Raw genomic sequence first — 18,093 nt, forward strand, 5'->3', positions numbered from 1 at the left:
GTACTGTGAAGAACTCAGTACACCTATACTACTTCTAATAAGAAGTAGCTAGGTGCTGCTAATCATATATACTTGATTAATTGAGAATCTCTATAAAAGCAGAACATTTAGCACGTTGTTGGAGAAAGGAGAGAAAGCCTCTTCCCCTTGAAAAAGAATGTGACAGCACAGCTTTAGTTTAAAATGCTGCACCTGAACGAACCACAAGCCCTCTGGAAAAATGTCCAGACGAGACCAAAGTGCAGATGTTTGGCAATAATGCACAGCACCGTGTTTGAAAAAAACAAACAAAAACAAATGCAGGATATCACCGCAAACACGTCATACTAGCTGTTGAGCACGGTGGTGGAGTGGTGATGATTTGGGCTGGTTTCATAGTAGGGCTGGGTATCGTCACGGATTTCTAGAATCGCTTCGATTCAGATTCGCAAGGTCCCGAATCGATTCGATCCATGATTCGATTCGATTTAAATCTGGGAAATTTTGCCTCAGACAGTCAGAAATATTATAATTCAGATCAGTACATTTACATATTTTTGTATCTATAAAAAGGAAGCTGACACTCACAAGACTTTATCAAAGGTGTGAGCATCACAGCAGATGCCTTTGTGTCAAAGTAGCTGAAGATAAAACACAGAAAAACATGAAGGGGATTTTCCTGGCCTGGGATTTTATAAAAATATTCTGCAGTACATCAAAAACAAAAGAAAACCATTAATCAACTTATGAACATTACTTCTGAAGTTACAGCGGTTTTATTAGAGACACGGCTAAGCGTTTTGCATTTTGCATCATTTTAAAAAGTTTAAATTTGTTCAGAAGCCTATTGAACCGCAGAAATGAGGCTTTCTTTTCGGAAGTAAGTAAAAGGGAAAAAACAGCGGCCGACAGCGCTGTAAACAACAGTAGACTTGTGCGTAACAAGCAAGCGAATAATACAGAAAACAGATTTTTAGATGGGAAACTGTTCTTGAAGTATACTAAGAGAGAGAGAGAGAGAGAGCTGTGCGTGAAGTGTGGTGGAAGCAAAACAGCAAACGTCAGAGGGAATTCATGACGATGTTTTTGTGAAGCGTAGTTTGGATCTTTTTTTGCTGCTGGTTCGGTCAATAATGTTTGGAGAGACATCAAACTAACAGCTTCAGAACCAGCGCAAAAAAAGGCATAAACACAAAGCGCGGACCTGCCGAAACATCAGAATCAGCGAGCTGTCGGCTTCCAGCCCCGACCGTGTCCGTGCCGTCAAGTGAGAAAGGCGACATCTCACTGATTCTGATCCGTCGGCGGGTCCGCGCTTTGTGTTTACGATTTTGTGCAGAATCCGTGTACCTGCTCTCATTTACTGTTTTAGCTGTTTGGTGGTTCTTGAAATTTTGTGAGGTTTAACCTGAGATTCTGGCGTTTCGGGCAAAATAAATTAATATTAAAAAATCGATTCACGATTTTAATGAATCGATATCACGTTATCCAAGCCAGAATCGATTTTAATCGATAAATCGATTATCAAAACCCACCCCTATTTCATAGCTACCTGGCACCTGGGTGCCTCGGAGACACTGAGTCAACCACGAACTCTTCTGTGTACCAAAATATTCTAAAGTCAAATGTGATGCACTTGTCTAAAGCTTGGCCCAAACTGGGTCATGCAACAGGGCAATGCACTGCAGCAAATCTACAGTAAAGTCATTGAAAAGAAAAGAATCTGTCATAGACAAAAATTTGCATATGTTCAAATTAACGAAACATACAGTCCTAAACCCTGTTTAGGACAACAACAAACAATGAGTGACTTTTTTCTGTATAGTCCTTAGTTATGACAAGTTAAGAATACCTTCATCTAGTGGGATGTTTTGAAAAAAATAGTGTTTTTATGTACAGATTGTGATGATTTGTAATTTTGGGTGTTTATAAGTTATTAACCTTTGTTTGCAAATCTTGGGAAAAACATCAGGTTGGATTGTTTATGGTGCTACTGTGGCTCTGGTTTCTTGTTATTTAGGTTTCCATGTCACAATAATAAAATTAACAAAATGAATTGTGCATGCTGACGTATGTATACAAGTATAAAAGGTTAAATTTTATTGCAATTTAGAACACAAAAAAAAAATCATTTATGCTTTAAAAGGTTTATTTTTAATCTTCTTTGATTATGTTTTAGCCTATTTGGTGGACAGTGCAGAGGGTAGACAGGAAGGGGGTGAGAGAGTGAGGGCGAATGACACATGGGAAATCTTCTGTCTCGAATTGCCATAAGGTCCCTAGCCTTTAGTGTCCGGGTTGCTAGCTCAACCAGGTGAGTTACAGTGGCGCCCCAGTTTGTGAAGCACATTGTAACTGTGTGTTTTAAAAGTACTGTACGAACAAAGTTCTTGTTAGAATGATTACATATTTTGAGCACACAGTAAATTATAATGTCACACGCACCTTAAATGAGCACATGCGGCTCATATCTGCCTGTACGATCCCTGAATCCAGCCAATTATCCCACATTTGATCCGGATATTCCTTCCATCTTTGAAAGTTCCTTCATCCCTTCATGTTTTTACCTCTTTCCATTTGCCCTCGGCTCTTCCTGCACAGCAGAGAAGAGAAGAGCAGAGATCATTGACGCCTCAAGTCTGGATGTGTCTGTGAGAGAGCAAGAGAGAGGGAGAACGTCTGCTTTATGCCGAACGAGGACGTGAATGATGACACGTGTCAAGTGTGCCGCATTATGAACGTGACTTTGTGGTGTGTGACTGCATCGCTGTGTGTGTTATAGCCTGCCTTCAGTCTGACACTTTGCAGCTCTCGAAGTGAGAGAAAAAATGTGTTTGCCTGGATACTTCATTTAACAGCTGCCATTTCTACTCCCACACAGCTATCACATTGGCAGCGCGCAGACACACACACTGCCATTCGCAGAGCTGTTAGCCGAAGTGTTGGAGAGTGATGGGCGCTCAGTGGAAGCTGTGTTGAGGTCTAATGATTCAGGACAATTTATTGTTCCCATAAAGTGTTATAGAGCTCTCTGAAGCACCTTTACTTTTCAAGCCAATTCCTAGCTGCTTGTTTGAGTCTCTTCTTTCAGACTTTGTTGTCATCTCCACAAAATCAGCCTAAACCTAACACACAACATTTGGGGGAATTAGCTGAATTCTAGTTCCTTATTTTCCCAGAGCATACCTGTTAGATTTATTTGATACCCTCCAGGCAATCCATAATTTCAGTTCAGTCAAGACCCCTGTAGACAAAAGAAGATTAATATTTATGACTGGAGTAATTCATTTTTTGGCAGCTCCGTTCTGGGACCTTGCCACCCTTCATTATGGAGACAGTAAAAACTGGTGATGGGGAGGGCATCAGCAGGAGCACAGAGAAGATCAAGCATCATTGACAGCAGATTTCAGATTAAGTCAGATAAAGCGTGAAAGGAGGAGCTGGGGTTATTTATATAGCACCAATTCACAACAACAGTCCCCTCAATGTGTTTTATATTGTAAGGTAAAGACGCTACAATATTAGATAGAAACCCCAACAATCACATGACCCCCATTGAGCAAGCACTTGGCGACAGAGGGAAGGAAAAACATCCGACAGAAACAGGCTCAGGGAGAGGCAACGTTCTGCCACGACCGGATGGGGGTGAGGGGAGGAAGAGAGGACAAAGGACACACTGTGAGAGAGTGATAGAGATGAATAAGAACTAATGATTAACTACAGTAGTGGTGTATGAATACACAGAGAGTGAAAAGAGATGAGTGAAGAAGAAAAGCTCAGTGCGAGGAGCCTGATTCAAAGTAGAGGGGCCTGATTCTAGAGTACAGGAGCAGTCTGAGACCAAAGTGATCTTTTAGGATAATATGGTGCTACAAGGTCTTTAAAATATGATACGGGCCTGATTGTTCAAGATTTTATATGTAAGGAGAAGGATTTTAACATCAGTTCTGGATTTAACAGGGCGACGATGCTAATTTGGGAGGAATGTGCTGTTTCTAGTCTCTGTCAGTACTCTCACTGCAGCACTCTTGATTGACTAAAGGGAGGGACTCCCCCAGGGAGTTTTTAGAGAAACCTGGCAGAAGTGGGTTGCAAAGTGGCTTCCACACTAAAGCAGTAGGCCCTATATTAAATTTGCCACCTGAATCTATATGAGGGTATCAGCTGACATGAGTGGGCGTTAAAATTATTTTATCTGTGGTCACTGCTGGGCTTGACTGCATGCCCTGATTGAACTAACGCTGTGCTCAATTTCTTGTCAGCACAGCACATAAATCAGTTTGAGAGTTGACACTTAATCAATATAGGCAATCCCCCAGTTCCAATGATTTATGGTTATTCACTCACAAGAAAGAAGTTTGAGGAGGTTCCCACTGTTTTCCAAAAATCTAATTTCCATCTTACAAACGGCGGTAAAAGTGCTGAAATGGAGCGTCCTCTGATCTAAGCTACCTGTCAGTAACGCTGCTGCTGAAGGGTCTTTATTGAGCTCACTAAGATTTACTTGATTCCTCTGTCACACTGTTTTACTCTCAGGTTTTCTGGAACTTTGCAGTTCACAGATTGAATTTGTGTATTTTTCCGCACAGGTTTTGTGAATCACACTGGATGATTAATAAAGCGCCTGAAACATAAACGCATATGTGTTTCATTTTGTGCTGTGCTATAGGCAGGAGTGTAAGAAGCTACGTGAGGAGCTGAAAGAGGAGCACGAGGAGGACAAAAACTCAGCCTTGGCTCAGCTGGCGCAAAGCAAGGAGCAGGAACTGAGCAATGCCAGGGAGAGCTGGCAAAGGAAAGTGGAGGACCTGCTAGAACAGGTGAGGCTCTTCCCAATGGGAGCACAAACAGTGCCGCCCATCCTTCTGTTCACTTTACTGTCTCTGTGCAAAACACTAAAAGGGCACATATTGAAATGTTAAGTGAATGTTGGTGTTTATGTTGTGTTTTGGGAATTTTGTAAGTAAATATTGGTAGATTTTGAAAGACTACTGTGACTTAGTAAGCTCATAAATAGGTGTGAATTAAAAAGCTGCAGTGATGAGCAGACACACATTGAATACAAAGAAAAATCAAAACACATGAGAATAACATGAGAAAACAAACCAGTACTAAGGCAGGACACAAACAGGAAAACAGGACAATAAACAGATGATAAAACAAAGACAAAAGCAGAGATGTGACTTTGGTTGTGGTGAAATAGTCATTTGTACTTAAGAGGGCTTCTGATTAAATCATCTGCATGGCAGCTGTAATAAGAGCTGGTCAAATTCTCAAGTTGCAAAGAAAAGGTGCTTCAGTGCATGCTTCCTTACCTCCTTTAGCAGATGATACACTTCCCAACTCTAAGAAAATAAGGCCTTCCCAGGGTTCATAGCAGCACACCATTCAAACGTTCACAAACCAAAATGATCAACATACCTGACAAGTGAAACAGATGATGTAAATTACCGCCTGTGCCGTAATGATTTAATATGCCGATATGTTTTGAATCTTAACAGTTTGCCAAGCTCACTGTATAAATAAAGATAATTTTCCCTATTTCAAAGTTCAAAGAGAGGTGAATGTTGTTGTGTAACTCATTTTGCTGTGCTTTTGTTCTCATTTTCGGGGTTGCTGTACTTCCAGTTTTTGGGATTACCTTTAATTAGTTTCATGTCGGAGATTCTAAAAGCTTTAATAAAGGAAGCGTTTAAGTAGATGAGTGGACAACATGAGTGGACAGCATGGTGAGCCACATTTCTTATTCAAACCATTTTATTTCATTGTGACTGCAAAGTTTCTCACTTTTTCCCACTTGGTAATGGAAACATTATTCACATCAATGTCTAAGTTCATATAGCCTGCATAAAGAAAAATAATAAGAACAGATAAGGCTGTACTACTTCTGTAGTATCACCAGGGCTGACTCACATCACCCACCACATTATTAAGCACCCTAATGAAAGTGGTGTGAGCTGTGTGGGCCACTTTTGAAGAGGTCGTCTTCACACAGGTACTTCACCTCAAAGCTTTTGACACTGAAGTCAAGGAAAAGTAATTAGAGATAAACATGTGAGGTAATTGTGTTGGTTATGTGACTGCAACCTGAAAGTACACCAAGCTGTAGATAATTAGAGGGGAGAAGTCGATAAAGAAGAAAAAGGAGGGAAAACACACTACTGCTCATTATTGCTAATATTTTATTAACCAATCACATGTAACCAACTCAATGCATTTATGCATGTAGACATGGTCACGATGACCTGAACAGGAAACTAAAGCCACAATTTTCACACGCTCACCAAAATTAGACAGAACTGAAGATTGGGAAAAGTGGTCTAATGAGTCTCGATTTCTTCTGCAATATTCAGATGGCAGGTTCAGAATTTTTCTGCCTTGTATTAAAGGTTCAGGCTGGTGGTGGTGTAATAGTGTGAAGAATATATTTTTGGGCACACTTTGGATTCCTCAGTACCAAATGAGCATTGTTTAAATGCCATCCTACCTGAGTATTGTTGCTGATCATGTCCATCCCTTTTTGACCACTAAAATTATGTCATATTGGTTTCTTGACCATGACAAGGAGTTTACTCCAGTGGCCTCAACCAATCCAAAAGGAGCAACTTTGAGATGTGATCTCATAAAATCTCCCAAAATCTCTGAGGAATGTTTTCAGCACCTTGTTGAATCTCTGCCATCAAGAATTAAAGGCAAAGGTAAAAGAGGGTCCACCCCAGTAGTAACAAGGTGTGATAAATAAAGTGTCCAGTGAGTGTAGACACAAACAAAGGCATTGCTGAGAAAGGATATATTTTAAATAAAAACAGGAACAGCAAGAAACTAACAGCTTTTATTAACACAAGAACTCACATAGCATCTGTACACCAAGTGTGTCTGTAAAGTACTGTTACGCAACAATACTGGTTAAAGATTTAAAGGTTTAATCTTCAACTTACAATCAACAGACCTTTTTGAACACAAAATGCCCACAGCCTGGAGTCAAGTGGTTGTAATTATACCAGTGGTGAGAAAATCAATATGATGGGCGAAACATTATTGAAGCAATAAGAGCTACCTCTCTTCTAGGTGTATGTTGTGCCTGTGATGGCTTGTCTGTGCCAGACTCACAGATTTCCTCCTAACACTGGCACACAGATTCACGTATTCATTATGTGTTAGTGTTTAACGCACACCAGAGCCGGCTGCTGTAGCTAATGACTGCACAGTAATATTAATGTGGCATGACTAAGCTCTCCTGTGGTCATCGTACGTGCAGAATCAACAGCTTTATTTCTGTTTGTTTGTGCATGTCTCTTGCATTAATTGCTGGTCTTCAACATGCCCACCCTGTCATCGGTGATTAATGTGGCAGCTCCGCACCTCACAATCAGCTAAACCATATTTATTTACTCCAATGCCAAATCAGAGCAGCAGTCAGGCTCTTGACAAATACGCACTGATGGAGAAGAGGCTGTTTAGAAATCAAATGGCAGATGTCAGTGCCAGTAAGGCCTTGATGCACAGCATGCTCCAAAGTGTGTTTTCAAAAGGCACAAGCATTGAAAATATTAGTGTCGTTGTAAATAACGCCTAATGTGAATGATATATGCGGGTAATTTTGCACTCAAACGCAGAGTTGGTAAAGCTTGAAAACCTCCGCTTTGAATCTCAGTGAAAAACCAAATTAAAAAGGGTCAGTGGCATCCACACCATCACTGTCACAATATCAGATTTTCACTTCATGATTATCAACTTCAGGATTAACAAGAAGAAGAATTTGGCTGCATGTGAATTTCATCTTTGACTTATGTTCACTGTTTTTTTTTGTTTCATTTTTGGCAAATAAAATGCACCAAAGTAAGATAATATTGAGGGGGAAATGTTATAATATTATGTCTAATATTATCATATACACTATAGCTCATGGCTGTATGACTGTACCTCAGGAGGTAAAGCAGGTCATCTGTTGGTGGTTCGATCCCTGGCTCCCACTAGTCTGCATGCCAAATATCCTTGATAAGATATTAACCCCAAGTTGCTCTCCAATGCATCCATCGGAGTATGAGTGTGAATGGTAGTTAGAAAGCACTTAAAAGCATAGAAGACAGTGAATGGGTGAATGTGCCATGTTGTGTAGAGCTCTTTGAATACTCTGGGAGAGTAGAAAATATAAGAATCAGTCCATTTACCATTAAATAATACAGGGCTACACGTCTGAAACTTTGAATACAGTAAAGAACATAATAACAGCAGACTAGAAGCGAGCAGATGAGTGAAAACAGATCTTCCTTATTGAACTCATGCAAAAGCTTAATCAGTGTGGTTTTTAAGCCCAACCTCCATTATATGTGTCTATCTGACAACTGTGAGCAAGAAATTTCTCAAAAATGCCAGCTATAGCAAAAATGATACAAAATTAATATATGTAAGTTGTCAAATCTGTATTTCACTGTTTTACAAATCTTTTAGTAAATTTTATCAACAGCTCTCTCCAGTTTGGCATTTTCCCTGTTTCTTTTAAATGTGCTGTAATCACACTGTCACCCAATAAAACTAACTTAAATCTATTAGTAATTAATAATTGTACCATATCATAATCTAACTAAAGGCTTCATGACTCAGTAGGTTTAACAGGTCAGACACATTATTGCTTCTAATCGTATCTAAAGGGTCGAAGTTTTTTTATGTTTCAATTAGCAGTTTTAGATCCATTCAAATGCAAAATTCAATTGGGGGTTCCTCAAGGGTCAGTCCTTGGTCCATTACTGTTCAACTTTTACGTGCTCCCACTTGGTACTGTCATAATATAGCCTCATATTCTTATAGCAATGACACGCAGTTGTACTTACCACTTCCCTCTTATGATCTAACCTCTGGTCATAAACCAATAAGCTGCATTGATGACTTGAAGTCCTGAATGTCTCAAAACTTTTTAGAACTGAACAGAGACAGGACAGAAATACTTGTAGTCCAAAATTTGTTCATATTTATCATCCATTTCTCTAAAACACAGTGATCAAGTCACAAACCTTGGTGTCATTTTAAAAAGTGACCTCAGTTTTTATAACCACATCATTATAATTACCAGAACTGCTTTCTACAACTTAAAATGTATCTAAGATTAGAAAAATCTTCTCTAAAACTGACTCTGAGAAATTCGTTCATGCATTCAAATCAAGTAGGTTATATTATTGCAACGCTCTATTTGCAGGATTTCCCAAATGATCAACATCATCGACATCTTCAGCTTGTCCAAAATGCAGCAGCCAGAATCCTTATAGGTCACTGTTTTACCCGCAATTTACCTGCATTACCCCAGTAATGAAATGACTTCAATGGCTCTCAGCGCAATATAAAATGTTGATTAAATTGAGATCAACTAAATCTGTGTGTCAAACAGACTCCAAACCCTTCTATTCACAAAGGCCTACACTTAATATTTTTTGTTGTTGTTGTTTGTTCTGTTTTGCAGTTTTCACTCCCTTAAGGCATTGTAAACTTTATTTTGGGGGGGAGGGGTTCATGTCTTAATATTTTGTATTAAGCAGATATGTTTTCATATAATGAAATGAGCTAAATAAATTAAATTTGTCTTTGTTTTCTAGTGTATGGTTCTAGCTTTACATGATTTATGGGAGAAACCCAAAAACCCCAAAAAGTTACTACTTAGAGAGGTCGGCACTGCTGACTTTATAATTGCAAGACATGCAAAATCACTGCCATCAGTCCAGGATTTACTCTCACTGTTGGCAATTTGTGATGACCTTCTTTTTTTACAGCTGGCACAAAACACAGTGAAACGAGGCACAGAAAGCTTAAAATGCCTGACATGACGTGCAAAATGTCCCTAAAGTGATGGGCTGTCATTATAAAAGTGGCATTTCATGTTGGTTACATAATCACCAGGTGATAATTCAACTATTCAAAATTGCAGCAACAAAACACAAAACCTTTTACTCTTAGTAGATAAAACAAAAGACTTTCCACTCTCAGTTTAGTAAATCAGGCCCCTGTTTTAACCTTAGTGGATATCAATGTTTGAAACAAGGATGCCAATGTGTATAAATGTAGGGAATGTGGAAACTGTTTAATACATTATGCAAGTTTTCACCTATTATACAAAAACCCTCCCCACTAAGTCCACAATTTGCAAGCTATATGAGCAAGTCAATTTTAGATAATACAGGATCAGTGTGCAGCATATATAATCATATGTGCCTGCTAATAAAGATTTGCCACCATGCAAAAAAATGTGTGACTCATGTCTGAGTGATAATGTAATTTCCAAATTAGTGAAGCAGTTCCTGCGGCAAAGCTACTCTATTTAGATCACAGAGAGTCTTTCCTGTTGTGTTTACTATCTCAGAAACGATGATCTGCAAGTGGCTGCACAAGATGATGGATTTATCAACAACTTTCTCCGATTATGTTTGACAGTATTGTTGTATTTTTAATTAAAAGCTCAAAGCCGGATAATTTGTTCAGCTTTCACAGTCCATAGAGCGGAGTTGCACATTCAGGGTACAAATGCTCCTGTTTGTCTGTGAGATCTTTACCCTGAAACTTGTGTAAAGAGGTGTAGGGGTGTGATCACAATATTCTGAGAATGAGTCCATGAAAGTCAGAAGTCTTAACTGATTTTCATTTCACTATCACCAAAGCTACAATAATAGAAATTCAACAATGACCCCCTACATGAAATTTAGGTCAAGAAGAGGAAGAGAAGTTGTGTGTGTGCAAGAAGCACACCATCAGAGCACAACTTTCAGGGAGTAATATAGAAACCGCAGACCCACTACAAGCTGTCTGTGAGTGCATAAGAAGACGATCTTAAGGGTGAGACTGGCTAAATTAAAATCAGCATTTTTGAATTTATAAAGCCTTTCTAAAAGATTTTCTGATCACATTCCAAACATCTGCTTTGTGAATGGATGGTTGCTTCTGTTTTAAGAACTGGGTTATTTTAAGTGATTTTATTGGCTCAGCCTACTTGACATTAAATTGTGTAGTAAGTAACTTATGGGCCCGTGACCTTAAATGAGTTTGATGCCCCTAAAGTTTACTGTCGATCTTCTTCATCGGGATTTCTGATTAGAATGTGTTTTTTGACCTGGCAGCAGTTGCATACAGTGCTGCCAGAGCAGCTTTTGCAAGGTCGTACTTATCTCAACACTTGAATTCAAAATCCTAAGCTGTCTAGACAGGTTAATTTTGTGAGTCACACTGCTGCCTGCTTTTAGTGCTATGTTCACAGCAAAAAGCTCTTTTGCTGGAGGTCTTGAGAGTATATATTTGTTTAAGGCAAATTGATTGCCAACCCCAACCTTCTACCTTTTTGTTATTCTGCCATGTAAAAATGCAGTTCCCTTGAGACAGCCTGAACTTGCACTTCCTGGACCACCTACCTGATTTCTATCCAACTAATTATGTATGCAGAGGTCTAGAGGCAGCGGCTTCTTCAACTTTCTCACTGACAATCACTGCAATATGTATTGTTCTTATTATTGTGCAGATATCCTTGTTGAAGCAAAGTCTGGAGATGCAGCTGTCCCAGTCGCAGTCGTCGCTGCAGCAGCTACAGCACCAGTTCAGCCAGGAGAGGGAGCACCTGAGGATGCAGCTGGAGGAGCTGCAGACGGAGCATCAGAGGCGACAGCACCGTCTGCAGGAGGCCCACCGCTGCGCCATGCAGGACATGGAGCACGCCAGGCAACGTGATTTGAAGGTAACATTAAAGTGACCCAAAAATGCTGCTATAGAGCTTTTTTGTCAAAGGTTCATTTGGTTGGTTGCCGCTTTCCTAGTGGCGTCTTTGTGGTTCCCATTTGCTGTGGGATTCCCAAGTACTTGTAGCTGTCCTCAATTTCTGCAATATCGCCTTCTGGTAGTGCAATCCCCTTAGTTCTGACTACCTTGCCTCTCTTTGTTACCATCCGACCACACTTCCCCAGATCGACTGACATTCCAGTGTTGTTGCTGTAGATCCTCGTGGTGTGGATCAGTGAATCAGTGTCTCATTCACTCCTACATCTCATCCATGTAGAGGAGGTGGATGATGATGGCTCCATTCTGTAGCTGGTATCCGTAGCCAGTCTTGTCAGTGAGGTTCAGGCCTGTGCAGAACAGCAGTGGGGACAAAGCATCTCCTTGGTAGATCCTGCAGTTGATGGTGTCTTGTGCTATAGGCTTAAACTTGGCGTGACGCGGTGTTATTCGCCATATCCCCATTCAGTTCCTATCTATATCTATATCATCGATAGATAGGTCAAAAACAGAATAGAGAAGACATACATTTTGTGTGACTTTATCGGTCTCTCCCATTGATGTGGAAGAACTTTGGTCCATTCTTCTTTCCAAGAAGTTTATAGGTATTGAGGTTTACACGCTTTCATTTATACACAGCTCTTTTAAGGTCCCACCGCTGCAGGTTGAGCTCCCGCACTTTGACCTGGCCATTGAAACACCTTGATTCCTTTACTTTTTTAGCCAATCTGTTATAGATTTTCTGCTGTGCTTGAATTGTCCTGTTGCATGAGTTTGGGCCAAGCTTGAGCTGTCACACAGGTAGCGTATACAGAGTTGTCTCAGTCAATGCTAAGTGTCCAAGTCCTGTGGCTGCAAAACAAGCCCATATCATCACCCCACTTTGGTCTGGTCTATCCAAAGCACTGAAGTCTTACAATTTGTTTAAATACAGCTTTCCAAGCTTAAGCCATGCTGCCAAGTTCTTTTTAGAGAGAAGAGGCTCCAAACAGGCCATACTTGTTCAGTCTTTTTCTAATTGTACTGTAGAGTCTGTGATGTAGCTCTTGGGTTTTTTGCTGTTTCTCTGACATTGGGGTGAATTTAGCACTGATTGAACAATTGTGGCATTTTGTTTACACAGCACCTGAAGCTCCAGTACAGCAAGGAGCAACATTTTCTGCTTTTAGAGATTTTCACACTTGCTGATAATCAATTTATCAAGTGCCTCTGATTAGCCGCTACTGGCTACTACTTGCCATCTTTATTTTTTACAAAAGCAGTAAGAGTGTACTCAAGTTTTTAACAAGTACATAGAGTCCTCTGAAAACATTCTTTTTCTATGCCTGAAAGTTTTATCGATGGAAAGGAAATAAATCTAAAAATGTGTCATGAAGCAGTCTGACTGGCAAGATTTATACTGCAACACAGACTCGGGCCAAATCAGTACCATGAGCAGTAGACTGATCAGCCCAATAGACACATTTTGTTCATTGCAAATTACATGAAAATAATAGTTTATGTCCTATTTCAATCTTTTTGGATGGACAAGCTGCTAGACCTGCCACATTACAATCCCTTTGCACAACCCTGTGAAGACAAAGAGACCAATGATAACACACTGCAGAGCAAATAACTTTTTAATCGCTGCTGTTGTGTTTGCTGTTTGAAAGCTGAATTTGAAATTGATTTTGCTCCTGACAGAGAGTCTTTCCAGCTCAAATAGATCAATAGGCCTGCAGACAAATACAGAACTTAATACAAAATGTTGTTGGGAAGCGTGTACTGCTCTCGCTAATCAAAACAAAGGATGTGGGTGACATACGGAGAAATAAAACAGTAATTATAATAATACATCTCAGCGACCCTCGGGACCCCTACGTCTCTCTGCTCTGCATGGAGCATCAATCAGCAGTCATCAGTGAACACTGTCCTCTGCACTCAATGTTCCCCAATCACCGAATACAGTGCATTATTATTTCTATTTAGTTCAAAAAGTGTTTTCTAAGACCACTGGGCCTTCTTCAGTTCTGAATTAGTTGGTTTATTATCTGGTTTATTAGCTCTAAGTGCTAAACCTTTAACCTAAATCTAAGCCTAAATTTAAACTTAATTCTAACTTTTACCCTAACTCAAACAGACTAACACAAGGGTGCTAAAAAGTGAGAGCTGATCAAGATGTTCTACATGTTCTCATTTATCTGTCTTTGTTTTCCTGTGGCAGATGACTTTAGTGACTCAGTCATGTTCTTTGGATGAGTAATTCTCAACAAAACAGCAAATAACAATCTGCCCATTCTCCACAGCCACATTTTAATAGGACTGTTACACACACACATGTTCAGTGAGTGCATCCCTTCAGCTCACCACTTTATAAAAGAGTCGTTTTATGATTGCCTCTGTGTGACACCTCTCAATTATAGCTACAAAACTATCTAGGTTTATGTAGATTTCACTATGCCAGACAGGGTATTGCAAAAAGAAAAAAAGAATGGTGACATAGACAAGAGACCGAGGATGCAACACCATCAATCTCTGGGTGATCACTTTGCACAGGTCACGTGGTAGGATAGCTCTAAACAGTCATGGTCAGACCCAGACTGATGGCAGTCACTGACACAGACTAGCGAAGGTTTGTAAATACCTTACAATAACACAGAGAAGAACATAAAAATTTGCAAAATGTGAGCAAACACTTGGCAACAGTGGAAAGGAAAAGCTCCCTTTTAACAGGAAGAAATCTCCATCAGAACCAGGCTCAGGGAGGGGCAGCCATCTGCCTCGACCGGTTGTGGGTGAGGGGAGGAAGACGGAACAAAAGCACGCTGTGGAAGAGAGACAGAGGTTGTAGAAAATAGATACGAGTGGTTTAATTAACTCCATATGCAGCAGGAGTCCAAGACTACATCATTTTTACTCCTTAAAAAAAGACCCGATGAGTTTTGCCATTACCCCCCCAGGCCAACAGTAGTCCTCCATTTCAGCATAATAAGAACTTTTAGTTTTTATATGTAAAATGTTGCATTCCTGAAAAGTTTCATGCTGTTATTCAATGTAAATAGTTTAAACGACTACATGAACTGTGAGCTTACAGACTCCTGTTATCCTCTCAGCCAGTTAGAGATGCTCCTCGGGAGAAGTCTTACTTGACTTTTGAATGCAGTGGAGCCTTGTCAGAGTCAAGAGTAGAGTGGCAGTGACTCATCTCCATCATTACTCGCCCTGACTGACAGCAGACAGCCTCTGCATCAAGCAGCTCTACTGACAGCTCTGTGTTTCCTCTTTATAATGTCAAAAACATGCAAGTATAAACACAACATACCCTCTCCTCAAGGTGCCAAGAAAATGTTCTTCAGCACTAATCCGTCCATTTCACAGTCAAGGTCGATTTGGATCAGTTTTACATCACAATTCCAAATCCCGTCTCCGTCTTGGACGCTGTAATTGTATTAATACTTTAAGTAGAATGGAGGTCAGGAAGCAGCGTCCTTATGATGTCTTTCTGGCATTTCCCACAGTACACATTTGTATGAGACTGTGTGTGTGTGTGTGTGTGTGTGTGTGTGTGTGTGTGTGTGTGTGTGTGTGTGTGTGTGTGTGTGTGTGTGTGTGTGAATGATAGAAAACAGTGAGTCACACAGCTCTTATGAAATCGACAGTCTTCATTATTTCCCCGTAAACCGAACTGACTGCTGTAACAAACACGCTCCTCTCTGTTATCTTCATCTCCTCCTCCACTTGTTTCTCCTCTGATGCAAACGCACACAGCACTGGTACATATTTGCTCACTATACCCACAAAATTGACCACTTTTTTTGTTGCTCAGAGTACTTCTTCCTCTGTCACAGACTTAGTTAATAAGCTGGGAAACCAAGTGTTATAAGCTTTATGGAGGGCTTTTATGGTGACGGGGTGTTTGTTTCTGTCGGAGCGCAGGGAGAGAAAACTCAATTATCCCGTGTGGAGGCATTTGAAGGATGATTTGTGATTTGTCAGTGTGTGTGTAGGTGTGTGTGTCTGTGCAGGGTGGGGGGGGTGGGGAGGTGATGAGAGGTACATTCATATTGTCTGGTGTTATCTCTTCACACTTCACAGGAAGTTATATCCAGGGAGTAATACATTTGTTCCAAATCCTTGCTATATACGCACATACACACACATTCAAATAACCAAAGTTTGCTCCCAGACTCTCTGCAACAAAAAGCTGCAAATAGAAGCAGTGAATGAGGGTGAGGCAATTGACACTATATGGAATTTCCTATCTTTTGTCTTAGTTATTTCTCCAATACTTACTTGCCTTCTTTTGTCTGCACGCTAAGGGAAAGAATGATTTCACCTTCAACAGTGGTGTTTTTTAAAAGGATGTGTAGATATTAATTCAAATAAATATTTAAAAAATTGCAGGCACCCACCACCCACTGAAATATCACTGTCAGATGGATTGATGTTATTCGTTTTACTGACATAAATCCTTCCTGTTGATGCAGTCATGTAAAAAGGTTTTCACACAAGATATGAAGTCCTGTGAAAAGTAACACTAACTGCTTCAATAGGAATTTAGAGGGTTACATGTTAAACAGCCTCATTGGACTAGTCATGTGTCTCTAATCAAATGCACTTGATTGATTGATAATCAGCAAATGTGACCATCTCTGTAAAAGCAGAGGTTGTGACAGTCACAATCTTTCCAGCACTTTCAGCCCAAGTTTGGATCGTGTAGTGCATAGAGAAATAACAAAAAATCCTAAAGCTACATCTCAGACTCAGACTTAAGCTGGTGTGTTAAATACTAAAGTTCATAATAAGCGTATCATTAGAAAAAGTCTGATCAACTATGACTTGTTTTAAAGGGTTGCCGGCAGAAAGCCTTGGACAGTATGGCTTAGGTTTGTATCTGAATAAACCACAAGACATCTGAACCAAAGCTCTTTGGATAGACAAGACCAAGGTGGAGACAAATGCTTCGAACCAGCTGTCAAGGACAGTGATGGAGGAGTGATGATCGGGGCTTGTTTTGCAGCCATGGGTCCTGGGTACCATGTAGTCGCTGAGCCAACCAGCTCCTCTTTATACCAAAGTATTGTAGAGCCAAATGTGAGGCCATCTGTCTAACAGCTAAAGCTTGGTCTACATTGAGTCACACCATAGGACAATAATTCCAAGCACAACAGCAAATCTACTACACTGACTGAGACTAAGTCCAGACCTCAACCTAATTGAAATCCTGTGGTGGGACCTTAGGTCAGCTGTGCATAAACAAGTGACCACAGTGGTTCTATAATTTACTGGCTCATTGGGTATACTTAGTTCACACAGGACTTGTAAGATTACTGTGAAAATGTAAATTGTCGTGCCTGTGAATCAAGATTTTCTTCTAATTTGTGCATTACCTAGTGTTACCATCCATGGACACTTAAATTAGATAGTAAATTTTTTTTTAGACTTATTTGAACTTTAAATTTTACTGGTCACCACAACAGAAAACAGCATGCACCACTCAGTATTACTCCCATATTTTTTATCCAGAGTTGCCTCGGTAGAATGTTTCTGATTCGTGGTACTTGTGTAGCGCTTTTCTACTCTTTCTGAGAGAATAGAAGTACTTCTGGACATCTCCCATCCACACAGCACTTTATTCTGCTGTTAACCTTTTTTTTTTTCTTATCACACACACATTCCCACTCCAATGAATTCACCAGGGGCAATTTGGAGTTCTGTGTCTTTCCCAAGGACACTTCAAGAGATGGAGTGTATGAGCCAGGGATCACACCACTGACCATCTGACTAATAGATCACCTCCCTTCCTGTACAGCAGCAGCCCAGTCAGCAACAAAAATGTCGCTGGTACCATTTTGTTAATCACAAGGTCATCATGCACTCAAACAGTTCCTGCTTTTGTCAATTTTACTTTAAATGTCATGATTAATTACAGAACACACATAATGCTGTGTTGAAGAAGCATAGAAACTGACTTTTAAGGCAATAAACTCTTCTCATACATCAAGCGCATCAAGTGGGGTTGTTTTCTCTGGCTTCAATTCAATCAGATTTCTTTTTCCAGCCACGAGAGTTGCTTTTTTCTGCCATAATTCTTTATGTAGTGAAATAATTATCTATGAGGAATGCTGAAAGTTAGTGTGCACATGTTCAGACATCACCTGTGCTACTTTTCTCCTGATCTGATCTGACCTTCAAGTCCTGCATTAAAAAAAAAAAAATCACCAAATCCCCTCAATCATCTCTGGAATAACGGCAGAGTGCAGTCATTTCCCACAGTCAAACGTTTTTACTAGTCAGGTGGTGTTCTCTGGTCAAAAAAGCTTTGAATAAGGTGAGCATTATTGTATTACAGCAGCTTCAGGGTTCAAACATGTTACCTGTCTTAAAACC

The 18,093-nt window shown here is 40.1% G+C and overlaps 1 protein-coding gene across 4 annotated transcripts in view; it reads left to right on the plus strand.

The window, feature by feature from the left end:
* Positions 1-18,093, plus strand: part of fam184ab (family with sequence similarity 184 member Ab) — a 221,265-nt gene that overhangs the window by 153,623 nt on the left and 49,549 nt on the right. For all 4 annotated transcript variants that reach the window (XM_086264896.1, XM_086264897.1, XM_086264898.1 and 1 more), the window contains 2 exons: positions 4,649-4,799; positions 11,474-11,686. In XM_086264896.1, the coding sequence (XP_086121022.1) occupies positions 4,649-4,799; positions 11,474-11,686 (364 nt within the window). The remainder of the gene's footprint in view (positions 1-4,648; positions 4,800-11,473; positions 11,687-18,093) is intronic.

This window comes from Aulonocara sp. 'chitande type north' Nkhata Bay, linkage group LG15 (assembly GCF_057382095.1).
Source record: "Aulonocara sp. 'chitande type north' Nkhata Bay isolate Kocher_YH1m ecotype deep benthic linkage group LG15, A_spYH_male_GT1.1, whole genome shotgun sequence".
Lineage (NCBI taxonomy): Eukaryota > Metazoa > Chordata > Actinopteri > Cichliformes > Cichlidae > Aulonocara > Aulonocara sp. 'chitande type north' Nkhata Bay.